Below are 16004 nucleotides of genomic sequence, written 5' to 3' on the forward strand. Positions count from 1 at the left end.
TGCAGTGGTGCTTAAATGAAGAATGTAAGGAATGATAGAGGGAGATATGGTGGAGAAGATTGCAGCAGTATGGTTTTATTAATCATTTGTCATAATACATAATCTTGATTTTAAAAAATAGTTCATTCTCATCTAGTATAAATTTTGGTAGGAGGGAAACCTTGCTATCCAAAAATAAATCAAAATCATTATCAGTAAGCAATTTTAATATTTGTACTTTCCAAATAAGATAATTATTTTGGAGTTAGGTTAGAATTGTCTGCATTCTTGATTTGAGACATCAAGAATTTTAAGCTTTTAGCAATATCTATCTTACTGAATTTGTTTTTTATGGTTGTAATATTTTGAAGTTCTTGATTTGATATTGTAGAATTTTAATCCATATTTGTTGTTAAACAATTGACTCTGATATCAACTTAAGATAAATAAACAGAGAAAAAAAAAACATAAATCTTATGGGCATGAAAGAAGATAATTAGTAATCTTTTTTTAAATCTCACATTACATGTTCGATAATATAAAGCTCCTATATATAACAATTTTAATGACAAACTTGTAAATATATTGGAGGATAAAATAATAAAACTAGCCACTGATATAAAAGCCTCTTTTTATTAAAGTAACCTAAAATCCTAACACAACACCATTGAGACCGCTCAGCTGTAGTAGAACAGGATCCAAAGGAACTTGAAGATGGCGTTGGAGCTCGATAATGGTTAATATTCAGTTAGATCTCCTTTTATTAGACTCTATAAAAAAAGGCATTTATATTTGTGGTGTTTTAAGTTATAGTGTACATTCTATGTATATATTGTTGGTTATAAATTTCCTGTTTGTCTTTTAGTCATTCGTATATTTACAAGTTTGTCATCAAAACTATTTATATATATGGGTTGATGTATTATCAAACATATAAGTGAAATTTAATACACTATCTTTGTGCTTTGTAAGAAATTTCTCTTCTCTATCTCTTTCTGTTTAGTTGTTTCTTCTATTTCTTAAATTGGTATCAGAGTCAATTGTTGAACAATAAACATGGATTCAATTTTCACAATGTCAAATCTAAAACACCAGCAGACTACAACTTCATAAAACAAATTTAGAGAATAAATATTCTCATAACTTTAAAATTCTTGACATCTCAAATCAAGAATTTGACCAGCATAAGCCTAACTCAAGATAATTATCTTGTTTGGAAGAAATAAATATCAAAACTACTCGTAACTAATGGTTTTGATTCATTTTTAGATACCAAGATTTTCCTCCCACCAAGATCCATTCTAGATGAGAATGAAACTATTCTTGAAAATCAAGATTATCTACAATGACAAATGATTGACAGAAACCTTGTTGTCGCAATATTCTCCACTCTCCCTCAATTCTTCCTTACGCAGAAATCGGACATATCTTGGAGAAATGGTTTCAAGTCTTAAATTGATATAGTGTTATTCAACTTAAGAATGAACTCCATAATATTATCATAGGAGAAAATTTTATGACCCAGTATCTTACCATTATCAAGAATATGGTGAATAGCATTACAGCGGTCGGTCCCAAAGTAGATACTGAAAATATTATTTTTTATACTTTAAAAGGATTACCCTCTAGCTATCAAAGATTTAAGACTACTATTAGAACAAATCTGCAACCAATCACATTAGATGATTTTTATGCATTATTACATAGTTAAAAATGCAATCTTGCAAATGAATCAGCAAAATTCATTTGGCGTGTGCTGCATTTCTTACATTTAAAAATAAAGGGGATACCACAATTTAAGAAACTTCAACAAAAATCAGACAAATAATAAAAATTTGCATAACTGTAATATATTAAAAATTTAATTAAGTGTGATATGTCAGATTTGTAACAAGAAATGATATTCTGTCACACAATGCTGACATTGATCAAATTTATTGTACAAAACATCTTTTATTTCTTAGGTAACTACACTAAATACTCAAATTCGTGTTCAACTGTAATACTAGACACAGGTGCAACATTCATCTCATATCTAATATGGACACCTTGCGACAACCCCTTCCTTACAAAGGAGCTGAACAAGTCTTGTAAAGAAATGTATGATCTTGATTTTTATTTTCAATTTTCATGATAAAGGAAACTATACAACTTTTATTGAAAAAAAGAAAGAAGAAATCAATGCTTATGCTTTGAAGGGAAGAACAAATCCATTCTTGAAAAAATTTAGTTTGAGTAGTTCTTAAATCACTACTCCTATGCGTTTGAAGGGAAGAATTGATTATAAATCTTTGTAGCCTTGTAGTCAATTCGATTTTTTTAAATATATATATATATATATACTTGATGAGTAGTATTTCGAGCCAAAACGAGCCGAACACGAACAAACACATCTTAGTTCGTGTTCGACTCGTTAACTTATCGAACGAAATTAACGAGCCGAACACGAGCTGTTCGCGAACAACGAGCCGTTTTGACAGCCCTAGTTGTGGTCGGCAATTATCAAAATTTTAATGTAACTCATGTTAGTAATGGTATGCTTCCAACTCTTGACAGTAAATTGAAACTCTTTTATTTTTAGATTTTAAAAATTATCTCACAATCTCATATCGATGCATAAACTTATTAGGGATAATAATTACAAATTATTTTTACTGCTGATATATTTAAGATTCAAGACTAGTACTAAAAGATTATTCTCACTGATGTAGTTAATCAAGAGTTTTACTATATAACAGCACTTAATACTACCATGAACTTAAATACATGGCATCAAAGATTGGGATACCTTCATAATAAATTTTTTTATTATTTCTCATTCTCACCCTCACATTAATATTTATTCTTTTACTTTTAAATGCAAGATTCTTATCAAAAATAAGTCAGAAGCTGTTTTTTATGTGTAATTGCACTACATATCATAGATTAAAAATGTTATGTTCTAATATTTAGGAGTTTTTTTACATCCTTCTATAGAATAATATAATTGTTATATTATATTTATTGATGTTTTCTCTCGTTATTGTCGATGCATTCCATTACGACATAAATCTGAAATTATATCACAATTTATTTTCTCACATAAAATGATAAGAACTCACTTTAACTTAAATATAAAATATTTGAGAATTGTTAGTGGAGGAAAATATATGTTTACTGAGCTTAAAGTTTATCTTCAAAATGATGGTATTCAATATCAATTTATTTTCTCGTATACACCTGAGCAAAACGGTATTGTTGAAAGAGAACATAGATATATAATAAAAACTGCAAGAACCTTAATTAATACATTAAGTTTACCAATAGAATTTTGGATGGAAGTCATACAAACTGTGACTTATCTTATAAATTGACTTTCATCTACAAATACTCAAAATAAATATTTATTTCAACTATTATATAAAATGAAACTTGAATATCAATATTTGAAGACATTTTATTGTCTCTGCTTTCATTGGCAACAACATAATATCCATTATAAGCTTTCTCCCAAAGCTCCTCAATGTATTTTCGTGAACTAAAGCTCACAACACAAATGATATAAATGTTTTGATATTCAGGCTAGCGAATTTATTATTTACAGACATATTAAATTCATTAAAAATCAATTTTCTTACAAACACTTCATAAACAAACACTTAACTTTGGCTCAGTTTACTCAAAATATTTTCCCACCATCTTCTTTTATCACTATCTTTTTGCTTACATCTACATCTCAACAGAATATAACTCAACCAACACACACTACTGCATTTTCTCAAATGCATTCTCCATACTCTCCTTCCTCAACACCTACACCTAATATTCCATCCCAAATACTCCTACTCAAAGCTCTCAAACAACACCTACGCCCGAGTAGTGCAACATTTCAACTGGCAACATGCAATGTCCGACTAATTCATCGCATTACAACAACAAGTTACGTGAAAACATATTCCAACACCTAAAAATCAAAACATCTTAGGCTATGCATGGATTTTCCAAAATAAATATCATGTAGATGAAATTATAGTCAGACACAAATCAAAAATAGTTACACAAGGCTTTTCTCAATAATGTGTATATTATCAGAAAACTTTCAATAATGTAACAAATATTCTTACAATCAGATTGATTATTCCAGTTATTAATAAACATAGGCAAAGCCAGCAAATAGATGTTTTCAATGCATTCTTACATGGGAGACTTGATGATGTTATTTATATAAAGCAACCATCAGAATTTTTAGATGCTCATTATTCTTATTGTCTACAAGTTACAAAAACTTATCTATTGTCTCAAGAAAGCTTCTTGTCAATGGTATTCTACATTTTGTAGTTTTTTATGTAATCAATAATTTATTTTAAACATTGTTGATCCTTCTCTTTTTATTTAGCGACAAGATAATATATATATTTACTTGTCAATGTTGATGACATACTTATCACAGGAAATTATACTACTATTATCATTGAGTTAATTAATAAATTAAATAATTAGTTTAACTTAAAAAAATTGGGAATCATATGCCATATTCTAGGTTTAAAAATTTAAAGCACTGCTCAAAGATGTTTTCTCACACAAACTCAATATTTAAATGAACTACTGCATAAAACAAAAAATGAATAATGTAAAATCAGTTTTAATTCCCCTCTCCGCCCGCTCATATAAGACCACGTACCTCATTATACTTATGAAGGAACCCAATTTGAATAGGCAGATTATTGGATATCCCTAATAACTTACTATTACAAATCTGAATATTCTTTTCACTGTCAATTATCTTAGTCAATATATGGTCTTATTCAATATCTCAATACTCTTAATTATGGTCTTCCAATTGTTTCTGTTGATTTGTATTTAAGTGCTTATGCAGATGTCGATTAGGCCAGTGATCATAATGACAGAAAATCAACAACTGGTTTTTGCATTTATATTGAACCGAATATTATCTCTTGATCCGTGAAGAAACAATCTACAATAATCAAATCATCCACTGAAGCCGAATGTAGGGCGCTAACCACCACAACTACAAAGATCCTCTGCTACTATAACTTGTTTTGAAAATTACCAATCAACTGTTGCAATCTACAATCATTCGCAATGATAGCATGTTTGTCATAGCTCTAGCTTACAATTTGATGTTCCACGCTCGAACGAAACACATAGAAATGAATTATCACTTTACTCGAGACCATATAAAATTTATACACATCACTTTACATCAAATTATGATTACGGATCAACATGCATATATTTTTACCAAACCAATACCCGATCAAAAGCCATTAAAATCTTACCAAGAAGTTGACGATCACAAGTTTAGAGCATCATCTTGAAGGGAGCTAGAAGGAGATATTTTGTGCTGCTATTATCGAGCTATATTGTGTATGGTTAATATAAAATGGGCATTATTTTCCTGATTCCTCTACTCCAGCTATCGCATTGGTTTCGGAGGTGTTCAGTAGTCAGGGCTTTAGTTTCTATAAAATGGGCATTTATAGTAGTATGTTTAAAGTTATACTGTGTTTTTTGCCCAGTTGTATGTTTACAAGTTTGTCATGAAGGTTGTTTATATATATTGATTGATGTATTATCAAACATTCAAGTGAAATTAAATAAAAGATGTGCCACTTATTTTTCTTCGTGCTTAGTAAGAATTTCCTCCTCTTTCTCTGTTGATTTGTTACCTATTTCTCGAGTGATTTGTGAATTAACTTAGTTGAATGCTAGGTTTTATTTGACTGAAATTGTATGTGAAGAATAGAGAATAAATTTATGATTTTATATTGAATTTCGCCCTCGAATAGGATCAAACCCTATTCATACAAATTTATGGAGGGTTTTGTATTCAGTTCAATATTCAATTGCTTCATATCATCTAATTTATTAATTAAACATTTGGTGATTTCTAAAACAATCAGAAATTTCTAGATGCTAAGACAATGAACCAATCAATTTTCCTTTCTTTTTTTTTTTCAGCAGTTTGTACTAACTTGCGAGTGATACGTTTCTACTATTGGTCAGAGTGTGATACAGATAACTATTAAAGCAAATTTCAACACTCTTTGGCAAAATTATCAACATTAGCTTCCAAATGTAACAAATTCCTTTGATATGAATACAGGCAACTATTCTTTACATCTTTGATCATGTAAAAAATATAATGAGACAAAAAGATGAAATTTCGAAGTCTATTGTTTGATAGACTTATAGACCTCCAACAACAAAACCCTAAATCGTCCGACATCAATCTTTACCATCTGTTTGTCTAGAAAGATTGACCATAACTGATTCCATCCTTGCTGATGGATTGAAAAAGGATCCTTGAAGACTGCATGATCTCTTGGATACAGTTTTATTAATGAACTCTCATCATCTTTAATCTCATATTCCAAATACTTAATCCCCATGTCTGGAGCTGGCTCACCGAAGTCATGTCTACAAGCGTAAGTTAATCCTCCCAATGGGATTATTTGAATCACTGTTGAGTTCTCTGGCAGGAACAACATATTAGCTAGCCCAGCGCCATGTACTCCCATCATCACATCACAGGAATTCACAATTTCTGCAAACTTTGTCAATTCCTTCATCTCCTCTGGCCTTGCAGTGATCACCTTATAACCTATCCTTCGAGCCATCATAATTACTTCTTTTTCATTCATTATTGATCTTGATCCTTTTCTTAGTATCATCAGTAATCTTGGTTTTCTCCTTGATTTCTTCCCAACTATAGAACTTCTTTTAAGGGAAAAGCTTTCCCTGAGAAACCTCTTGAAATCAGACATAGTGTAGCCTTTTGGGGTCTTTGAAGGATCAATTCCAAGAACTCTGTGGCTTTTTAGGCCAACATGAACACAAGGGAAGCAATGGATATTCTTCTCTATGTCCATATTAATGACCTCAAATCGAGAGAGGCCTAGCAGAATCGGTCTGTATTTATTGATCCACTTGGCATTGAAATCAGTTACAAGGAACTGAACATTCCCATTAAATTGGCGAGATGTAACAAAGAGTGGGATCAGAACATCAGTGAAGTCATGGAAGAAATTGCCTAGGAATCCACCTGTGGAGAATATGATGGCAGGAACTGCATGGTTTTGATTACAAGTGAGATTCTGTTGTAGTTTTGATGATGTTTTTAGGCTTAATTCCTTGATGTTCTTCATTGACTCTGGTTCCCATTTCCTTGCGTAGGGTTTTATAATGTGTGTATGGTTCTCCAAGGGAATTGGAGACTCTGAGGACATCGCTGCAAAGATGGTGTAAGAGCTACTAAGGACTCTGATATCACCAAACATGGAACAGGTATCTGATCTTGATTCTGAAAGATCACAGACAATCCTGCCTTCTTGACCAATATCACCTGCAAATATTTAATAATAAAGGTTCTGGTTAGATGCTGAAATCAAATCACTTTAAATTTGGGCTATAGAAGTAGTTAATGTAACACCGTAAAGCTCAAGTGTTACTCTAAATAATGGAGATTCAGCTAAGATACTTCTAGATGGATTGAACTCCAAGAATGACTCGGTGAGAGTTTGCTAACTTTTGATTTCGTAATTTGGGGCTTGGAAACTGTTTGTTGTTGGGTAACTATGTTTTGGATAGCTCTTGTGTAATGTGTAGTTTTGTACTCGAGAATTACTTCCTCCATTTTGATTCTCCTCTTGGCTACTGCTTGCAATTATGTGTCTGTGCTCCTCAGATCTGCTGGTAAATGTGTGAGTTTGATCCATCGCCTTAATATTTACATTAACTGTAAAAAGCGAGTATTTAATTCAAGATTATTCAGTTTTGCTGAAGAAAAGAGTTGCCTGAGTGTAATTGGGTATATGTGTGAATTCTCCGTCAGAGAATGCACTTACCTTGTTTTTTCTCTTCCAGTTTTTCTAGCAGGTCCAGTGATGAGCTTTCAACTTCATTGCCTGCTTGGATTTAAATTTAAAGAGATTAATCGATCACAATTTTTTTTTTTTGCATGCTTCTATATTAGTGCTCCACAGATAGTACTGACCTTCTAGTTTTTGTTTTCCTTCAGATTTCTTTTGATGAATGACTTGTACTGACACTATGGTTTCATTGCCTGCACTTCGAAACATAACTGAGCTACTGTGACATTTTACAGGGAACATGAAATCTTCTAAATGAAAGAAATCTGATAATGATGTGCTCTGGTAAAATTGTTTTGAAGATTCCTAGCAATATATATATATATATAGATATATATATATATATATATATGTTTGAATTGACCTAATGGCTGACTCACTGCCATTTTTGGATAGGACTTTACAGGAGATAGAGAAAAAAAAAATTTAGAGAGATTTGCATGAAACGTTGTTATACAAAAATCATCAAATCAATGCGTACAAATATTTCTAGGTATTCTATTAAAAAAAAAAATCAACATTATAATCGTAGTAAGCTTCTACACTACTACAGAGACTTGATTAAAAAAAATTTACTCCCATATTAATACTGGTAACTCTGGAGAAATCCCTATAAAGAATATATTATTGTTGGTATAACAAGCATTAGTATAATTCAATGATTAGATGGTTCACTGTTCTAGTCATTGGAAAATGTGTTATTACAATGTCAAGTCTTATATAGAGATTGTTTTGATTCGCAAGTGAAACTGGAGAAAATCTCAATACTGTTTTTCTTTTATCCAAGGAGAAGACAGACCAACCAAGAAGGTGGAGAAGAATTGACAGGCAGAATTCCAAATGGGAATTGTCAATGGGGTCAAAGCTCAGGATTTTCTTATGAATTTGAGATTGTTCTCTACCGAATTATGGTCAAAATGATTAAAAATATGATCAATATATCAATATTATGAAATATATTATTGGGATTTATATTGGAGTGTATCAAAGAAATGCTTTTCTACTTGTGTCAGAAAATTATTGGATGATCATTCCTATGAGTCTGCCCAATATGCCCTCGTCGGTCAGGTTGACCCAAGTTTAGTCGTAGCTGCTAATGGTGATTTTCTCATATTGAAGTTAAATGGAGTTGAAAAATGAAATATTTATTTATCACATTATGTTAAAAAATTTTATGAAGTATAATCTTAATATTATCTTCACAATAAATGTTGATATAAAAAAAATGACTTTTGGAGGGATTTTTCATCTGCACGAGAAGAAACAAATCCCACATGATTCTTAAATTGCCATGTGACGGGCAAGCAATGGCAGGAGATTAGCAGTGACAGGTGGCGAGCAGTAGCATGCGGAAGGTAGATTGGCTGTGGCACGCATGCCATGTGACGGGCAAGCAATGGCAGGAGATTAGCTGTGACAGGTGGCCAGCAGTAGCATGCGGAAGGTAGATTGGCTGTGGCATAGAGGTCAAGAATGGGTAGACGGCAGGCAGGCAAGTGGCGGCGACGAACAACGGTCATGGATAGGGAAAGTGATGTCATGGGTTCTATGTTTTTCCTATATTTTAAAATTTTCTGATTTTCACATATTCCAAATTCACCAAAAATAAAATTTTGAGGTATCCAAACTACCTATGCAAATGTTTTGTATATTTTATATTTCTAATCAAATACTAAAGAAGCCAAAATCTTTGCTTTTTGCACTCCTAACACTTGCAACCAAAACAACCACTTGAATGAACCTTCATTGAGAAGTTTTAGTTTAAAAGGGAGACAAGTGGGAATATTTTATGCCATGCCTGAAATTTCCTGACTTTTTGTTGAGAGACAAGCTAAGTGCTACAATATCGAATTCACAGAACAAAAACTACCGCAAAAGTAGTTGAACATGAGTTATGGTTGGATGTCAAGCGGCGTGGCCGCGTTCTGATGAGATGAGTTCGCTTTGAAAACTATGAAAGACTCCGAACAGCCGCACCTTCTGGTTCTGACTCAGTTGAAGCCAGTTAAATATTCTTGGCCTACAAACCTTTTTTAGGTTGAACTTCTGGTATGATTCACAGAACCCATGCTCCCATGGGAGTACTATGGCCAGGCAACATAAGTTTTCTTCTGATTTTTAAGCTAACCATAGTATTCAATTATTTGATATTGGTCAAAATATTCTTGTTTATATTACAAAAATATCATGATTTACAATTAGATACATTTACTCTATGTGCAATTTCATCAGTGTTACTTAAATTATTGAACTTGTGAATCATTTTACTTTATTAGCTAAAGAGGTTAACCACACACTGGTATTTTGGCCTGGTCTAAAAAGTGTTAGTGTCATCTTTTATTTTTATTTTAGACCTCAAAATGCTTGTGGGATTCCAATTGGCCTCTTATTGTGGAATGAATGTTGAGTTGCTTCAGAAATAATCAAAGGCTAGACTAATTGAGGTCTCCATTACGCTAAAAGAGTTAGTGGAGTTTCCTTTGTGCTTCTTTTTGTCAATGTTCACTTTCTAAAGATTGGAATGAATGAAACCATCCAATTTGTGGATCCTACCAAGCACTAAATATTATTGTAGTGTGGTGTAATATCATGTTTTGACATTGGCCCTTATCATTTAACTAAGTCAAACTTTTGTGTTTGCCTCATGGTTTCATATTTTTCATCTATATTATTATTTGTTGTGCGAGATATGATGCACATTATTTGCCCTTTTCTCGAGAATTTCTATTATGTAAAGTAGCCATCTTTTGAATAATCTCAATTTTTTTATAATGGATTCTATCTTATCAGTGTGTTAATGTATCTCTCAAATTCTGTAAAGTAGCCATCTTTTGAATAATCTCAATTTTTCATGGAGTCATATTTCTATAGTGGATTCAATCTTATCAGTGTGCTAATTTGTCTCTCAAAATTGAAAATATGAAATGATATCATTGAGGATGCCTCTAGAACCACCTCAAGCATGTCTTATTAAATGTAATTAAGAGATTGTGAACTCTTTAATATGGTGTCGTTTGCCAGCGAAGAAATACACAATGATTGAAATGATTCATGTCATGGCTTTTCGATAAAAATTCAACATTGATTGTCGACTACCTAACAAAGAGATAGTGGACTCAAAATGAGAGAGATGGTTGCATGCTAGGTTGGTCTCTTCAACGGAGTCTTCACCATACTCCCTACTAGAAGGCAGGTGGAGTCATCTAGGGATGAGTTAATGCGATGAGGCATTTGGCAGTTATGTTAATGGTGCCTACAACATGAGAGGAGAGGAGGAAAACTCATTGAAAGTGCTCAAAATGTAGGGGCATTTACACACATACCACCCAATTCCTATGTATTTACATATCTAACACCTAAAGTTTGCATTTTTACATTTATACCAGTCAAATCTTTTGTATCACAAAAAAAAAATCACTATTTTAAGTCATAAAAAGTGAAATACACCTTTTCATGCATGGGTGATGTGGCAATATGTAAAAATTAAAATTTATAAGGGTTGGATATGTAAATACATAGGATTCAATGTGGTATGTATATAAATCTTCCAAAAAGAAATGTAATGACTTTTTAAATGCATAGACATGCTGCATTTGAAATTTCATTTGTGTTTATTTTATGGATCATTTTATTATAATATATAAAAGGTAGGATGGCTTCCCTGCTTCTCATTGTGTATTTCTCCATTTATTGACCTTATCATTATGCCAAAAATATGCTATATATTTATATATATATATATATATATATCACAAAATGAAAGCTTGACATATGAATTATGCGGTATGTATGTAATTCTTCATAAATAATTATTTAGTTATTTATATTTTAAAGCCAAAAAAAAAATGTAATTCTTCATAAATAATTATTTAGTTATTTATTTGTATTTTAAAGCCAAAAAAAAAAGAAATGGTGGGAGGGAAATAAAGAAGAGTGAGCCACAACAAGCACTTTGCTTGTGTCCTAATTGAAGCCTATGCAAGGCATGGCATCTTTAGGTGTAACGTCACAATCTAACATGGGCCATATATATTTTTAGAGGCTAATGTATGTGAAGATAATTATGAAAATTGAGCTTAGCTGCACCACACATTTCCCTTTCTAGTGCTTCAATCCTTCACAATCAATCCATTAATTTCTGATATATTTAAAAGATTTTATGCGAGGCATTCATATATCAATATCAATTCTAAACTATAAAGTGATAACTACATCATGGTCTTTAAAGTATTCTTTAGAAATAATAATTAATGATAGGGATGTATGCTTGATTTGCATTATATTCATATAGCTGGATAGCAATATAATATGTATACATATATTGTATGTATTTATATAGCCTTCAAAGATATTAAGACCCTTCAGCCCCCTTAAATTTTTTAATGATGATTGTATGTATGTACTTGTGTCGTCAGTTGTGACCTTTTTGTAAAGCAGCCTCTTTGAAGGTCGTAAGTCCCCTCAAGTCATGGGCTCGAATACCCCTCTGACCAGTTTGTCGGTAATGAAGGCAGCACTCGAATAGTTAGACACATGAGAGTGGTTGAGGGCTTGTATGATAGCCTCTGGCCGTTCTTTAAAAAAATATATATTGTTTTTTCTTAAATTTGCCTAACGTCTAAAACTTATTTCTACAGCTCCAACGCTATAAATGAAAGCGATTTGTGCCTTCATAGCAAAATGAATGTTTTTAATCGTTTGTCATACTTTTATCCAAATATTTGGCCTTTGCTTCAAAGGATGCAAGTGTCTATGATTAGAAATTAACATTTAGTCATATTTTCATTAAATATATGAAAATTTATTAAATGGCTATCTAATAATTGTTGCTTTTAGTCTGAAATTAAAACAAAAAATATTACCCAAATGATTTCAAATACTGAATGATTTGTGGACAAAATATTAAGTGTGGCGGACGGTGCTGACAATGGTCTAGTTGCAGCCACGCCACCGTGTATCTGAGGAGCCTTAAGTGGTTAAGCTCATACGCCATCAATATGTACATATTACTAACACACTCATTCATTGACTGAAACACATTATCCATTTATGAGTACATATGTTTTGATTTCTATTCTTTTTTTTTCATTTATGTGTGTATATTTTCTCCAAAATAAATAAATAAAAACAATATATGCGGTTTTGAAATGTCTGCAATCTGATTAATTAATCTCTCCCAAACGTCTTCTTCACGCGCAGTACTTTTACTCTTTAGTGTCCACACAGTTGACAATCAAAATTTATTTAATCATAGATAAAAATTTTAATTAGTTCCTTAATCTACAATTAAATTTATTTAATCATAGATTAAACTTTTAATTATTTCCTTAATTTTAATGCTTACGTGCAACCATATTCATTTGAATCAAATACAGCAAGTCATCATCACTTAATTTGCGTACATAAGACGTACGTAGAGCTGCGTACGTCTATAACCTGCAAACAGGTTACGGGGAGGATTTTAGGAGGTTATAACAGCGTTATACCCCCTGTAAACTCCTTGTAACCTACCTGTATATGAAAACAGAAGCGCAGAACTTACTAGAAGGTATAGGTAGGTTACATGGAGGTTACAGGAGGTATAACGCGATTATAACCTCCTAAAATCCTCCCTGTAACCTATTTGTAAGTTACAGACGTACGCAGCTCTGCATACGTCTTATGTACTCAAATTTTTCCCTAGTCATCTATATACTGTTATCTAAAGTTGTTAATATTAATCACACATAATTATCTTTACAGTGCTGAAAATTGATTTAAACTTAAAAACAGAAAATAAAAATATTAAATTAGAATCTTTTATTTTGCTAGACAAAATTGAATTTTCAAAACAAATTATCTTCAAAAATACTAAAAAAAATCCCTCTTTTTTAATTTTTTTTAACAAAATCTTTATATCTTAATCTAATTTTTTTTCTTAATTTTCAGCATAAGTGCAGTTTGAAAAGATTGATTTCTAAATTAAATCGGCAAGAGATTATCACTAACCTGCAGGTTTCTCAGTAAAGCTTCTTGCTTTAAGTTCCTTCACCTTCGTACAAGGCACATCTCCATGTCCCCATACTTTAAAACTCACTGAAAATAATCAAACGCATATTATGTTATCTCATCATAATCTACATATATTATATGTATATAGCAGCAAATATTCAGAGAAATCAACAATCTGTAAGATATTATTGATTCTAATCATCAGAAAAAATAATCATTAATCATTAATAATATCACTAGTTCATGACTAATCGGATGGCTTGATTGGAAATTATATGACTTACAGAAGGGCGAGGGACGGTGGGAGGTTTGCTTAGTTATGGCGATGAAGAAGATGGTGATGAGAAGGAAAGTGAGGACGGCGGAACGGCCGAGATTCTCTGCTTTGATCCGACTGAAGCTGTGGTATGGCTTCGACTTCATTAATTATCTCTGTTTTGGTTATGGCTCTGTATTCTTCTTCTTCCTCGCCGGCCGTTTGCTCGGCGTTAAGTTTTATTTATATGTGCGTGTGCGTGTGTGTTGAGAGTAAGAGAGTTGAGGTTCTCGAATGCCTCACGCCAACGGAATGCTGACAAGTACAGATGATGCGGGAGAATGCATAGAAAGCCCAAGGAACCAAATAATGTTTTTTTTCTTATATATATATTACGAAAGAAATATTCATATGCTATTATACAAGCCCTGGTTATTCCTCATGTGCTTAAGAGTTCGAGTATCACACCCTACATTCGGGGGGAATTGAACTTCAGACTAGATGAGACATACAACTAACAAACCAATGCTCGATCAGCTTATCTGAGTACGTGGTGCTTTTCTTTTATATATATATATATGTGTGTGTGTGTGTGTGTGGCCTGTTATATGACGAACCTCAGTCATCTCTAGGTGTGCTAAGTATTCGAGTGTCATACCCTACACATATGATGATTGAAATCAGTGACCGGAGAGTACTTTACGAACTTTAGAGACTACTCTATCAATAATCCACGGAACATGCAAACAGCTATATATATATATATATAGACAGGAGGGTACTTTACGACCTTCAGAGAGACTACTCAACCAATACTCCAAGGAACATGCAAACAGATATTTATATATATATATATATATATATGGAAAATTTGATTATGAATATCTAATAATCTTTCTTTTCGTTAAAATGAGTAATTTCATTGAATTATGAGGGTAATATAAATTTAAGAAATTGGTTGATTTTTTATAAATCAATTCAGGTATAAATTAAATGTTTTTTTGTTAGATTTTTTATGTCTAGCATATATGTTGACATGATGTTGACTCCAGCTCAAGTTCGACAATATCAATAAGTTCGAACTTATATAGTGTCATAAATTCGTCCTCTCTCAAGATTTGCATGTGTGTGTGTGTGTAAAAGAAGAATAAATCAAATTAGCAGTCATATTTTTCATAACAATGTATGTACATCAAAAAATGTGCTATTGTTGATCATGAAGACATCTAACCGTCCAAAGGAGAATATTACAATGAAGGATGACCCACTGACATAATATCATGAGACTCGCTTATCCGACCAAGTGTAGTTGTCTGAGCCAAAAGCTGACTGAGCCATAAAAGATGACTGAATGACTTGAGTCCGAGTCATTCTGTAAGAAACGAGACAAAGAGACATCCAGGCAAATCGGCGTGAGGAAGCTGGCTCGAGGGAAAATCTAGCTCATCGGCATCTTCAATCATATCGGTGTCTAGAAGCTCCCCCATTTATTTTTAAGGGTTGAAATCAGACTAACTCGACCAACAAAACCAGTCCTGCCAACCTGAAGCTAATCGAGCTCAACCGATTGGAAGCACCAATCAAGCCCAGTAAATCAAAATGGATCTACCAAGCCTAAGCTATATAAGCTTAGTTGAACGAGCGAATACCAAGTGATTGGCTCATACCAATAATATAACAAAAATACCTTATGCCGCCCCCATGAAAACTGTGTTGAAAATATAACATCATCACATTATACTCTCTATCTCTCTTCTATGAATAAGGAAATCATTTCATGTACAAAGGAGGTTCGATATATGTGATTTTAGCTGAAAATGTCAAGAAAGGTAAACATGATTGATACAAGTTAATGTTCACTCGTCTATATATATATATATATATATATATATATATATATATCTTTT

General features: G+C 32.3%; 1 protein-coding gene across 2 annotated transcripts; it reads right to left on the reverse strand.

Annotated features, from left to right (window-relative positions):
• Nucleotides 1-5954: 5954 nt before the first annotated feature.
• Nucleotides 5955-14441, reverse strand: LOC110026825 (EGF domain-specific O-linked N-acetylglucosamine transferase-like). Of its 2 annotated transcripts, XM_020727983.1 has the most exons (6): nt 14126-14441; nt 13839-13925; nt 7976-8044; nt 7827-7886; nt 7508-7717; nt 5958-7324 (listed from the first exon to the last, which is right to left on the reverse strand). In XM_020727983.1, the coding sequence occupies exons 1-6, from the start codon at nt 14262-14264 to the stop codon at nt 6153-6155; spliced, it is 1737 nt and encodes a 578-aa protein (XP_020583642.1). In that variant the 5' UTR covers nt 14265-14441; the 3' UTR covers nt 5958-6152. The 2 variants fall into 2 exon arrangements, with proteins under 2 accessions (XP_020583643.1, XP_020583642.1); XM_020727984.1 differs by lacking the exons at nt 7508-7717; nt 7827-7886; nt 7976-8044 and having other exon boundaries at nt 5955-7324.
• Between the last annotated feature and the right edge of the window lie 1563 nt (nt 14442-16004).

Source organism: Phalaenopsis equestris, unplaced genomic scaffold (assembly GCF_001263595.1).
Source record: "Phalaenopsis equestris unplaced genomic scaffold, ASM126359v1 Scaffold000402, whole genome shotgun sequence".
NCBI lineage: Eukaryota > Viridiplantae > Streptophyta > Magnoliopsida > Asparagales > Orchidaceae > Phalaenopsis > Phalaenopsis equestris.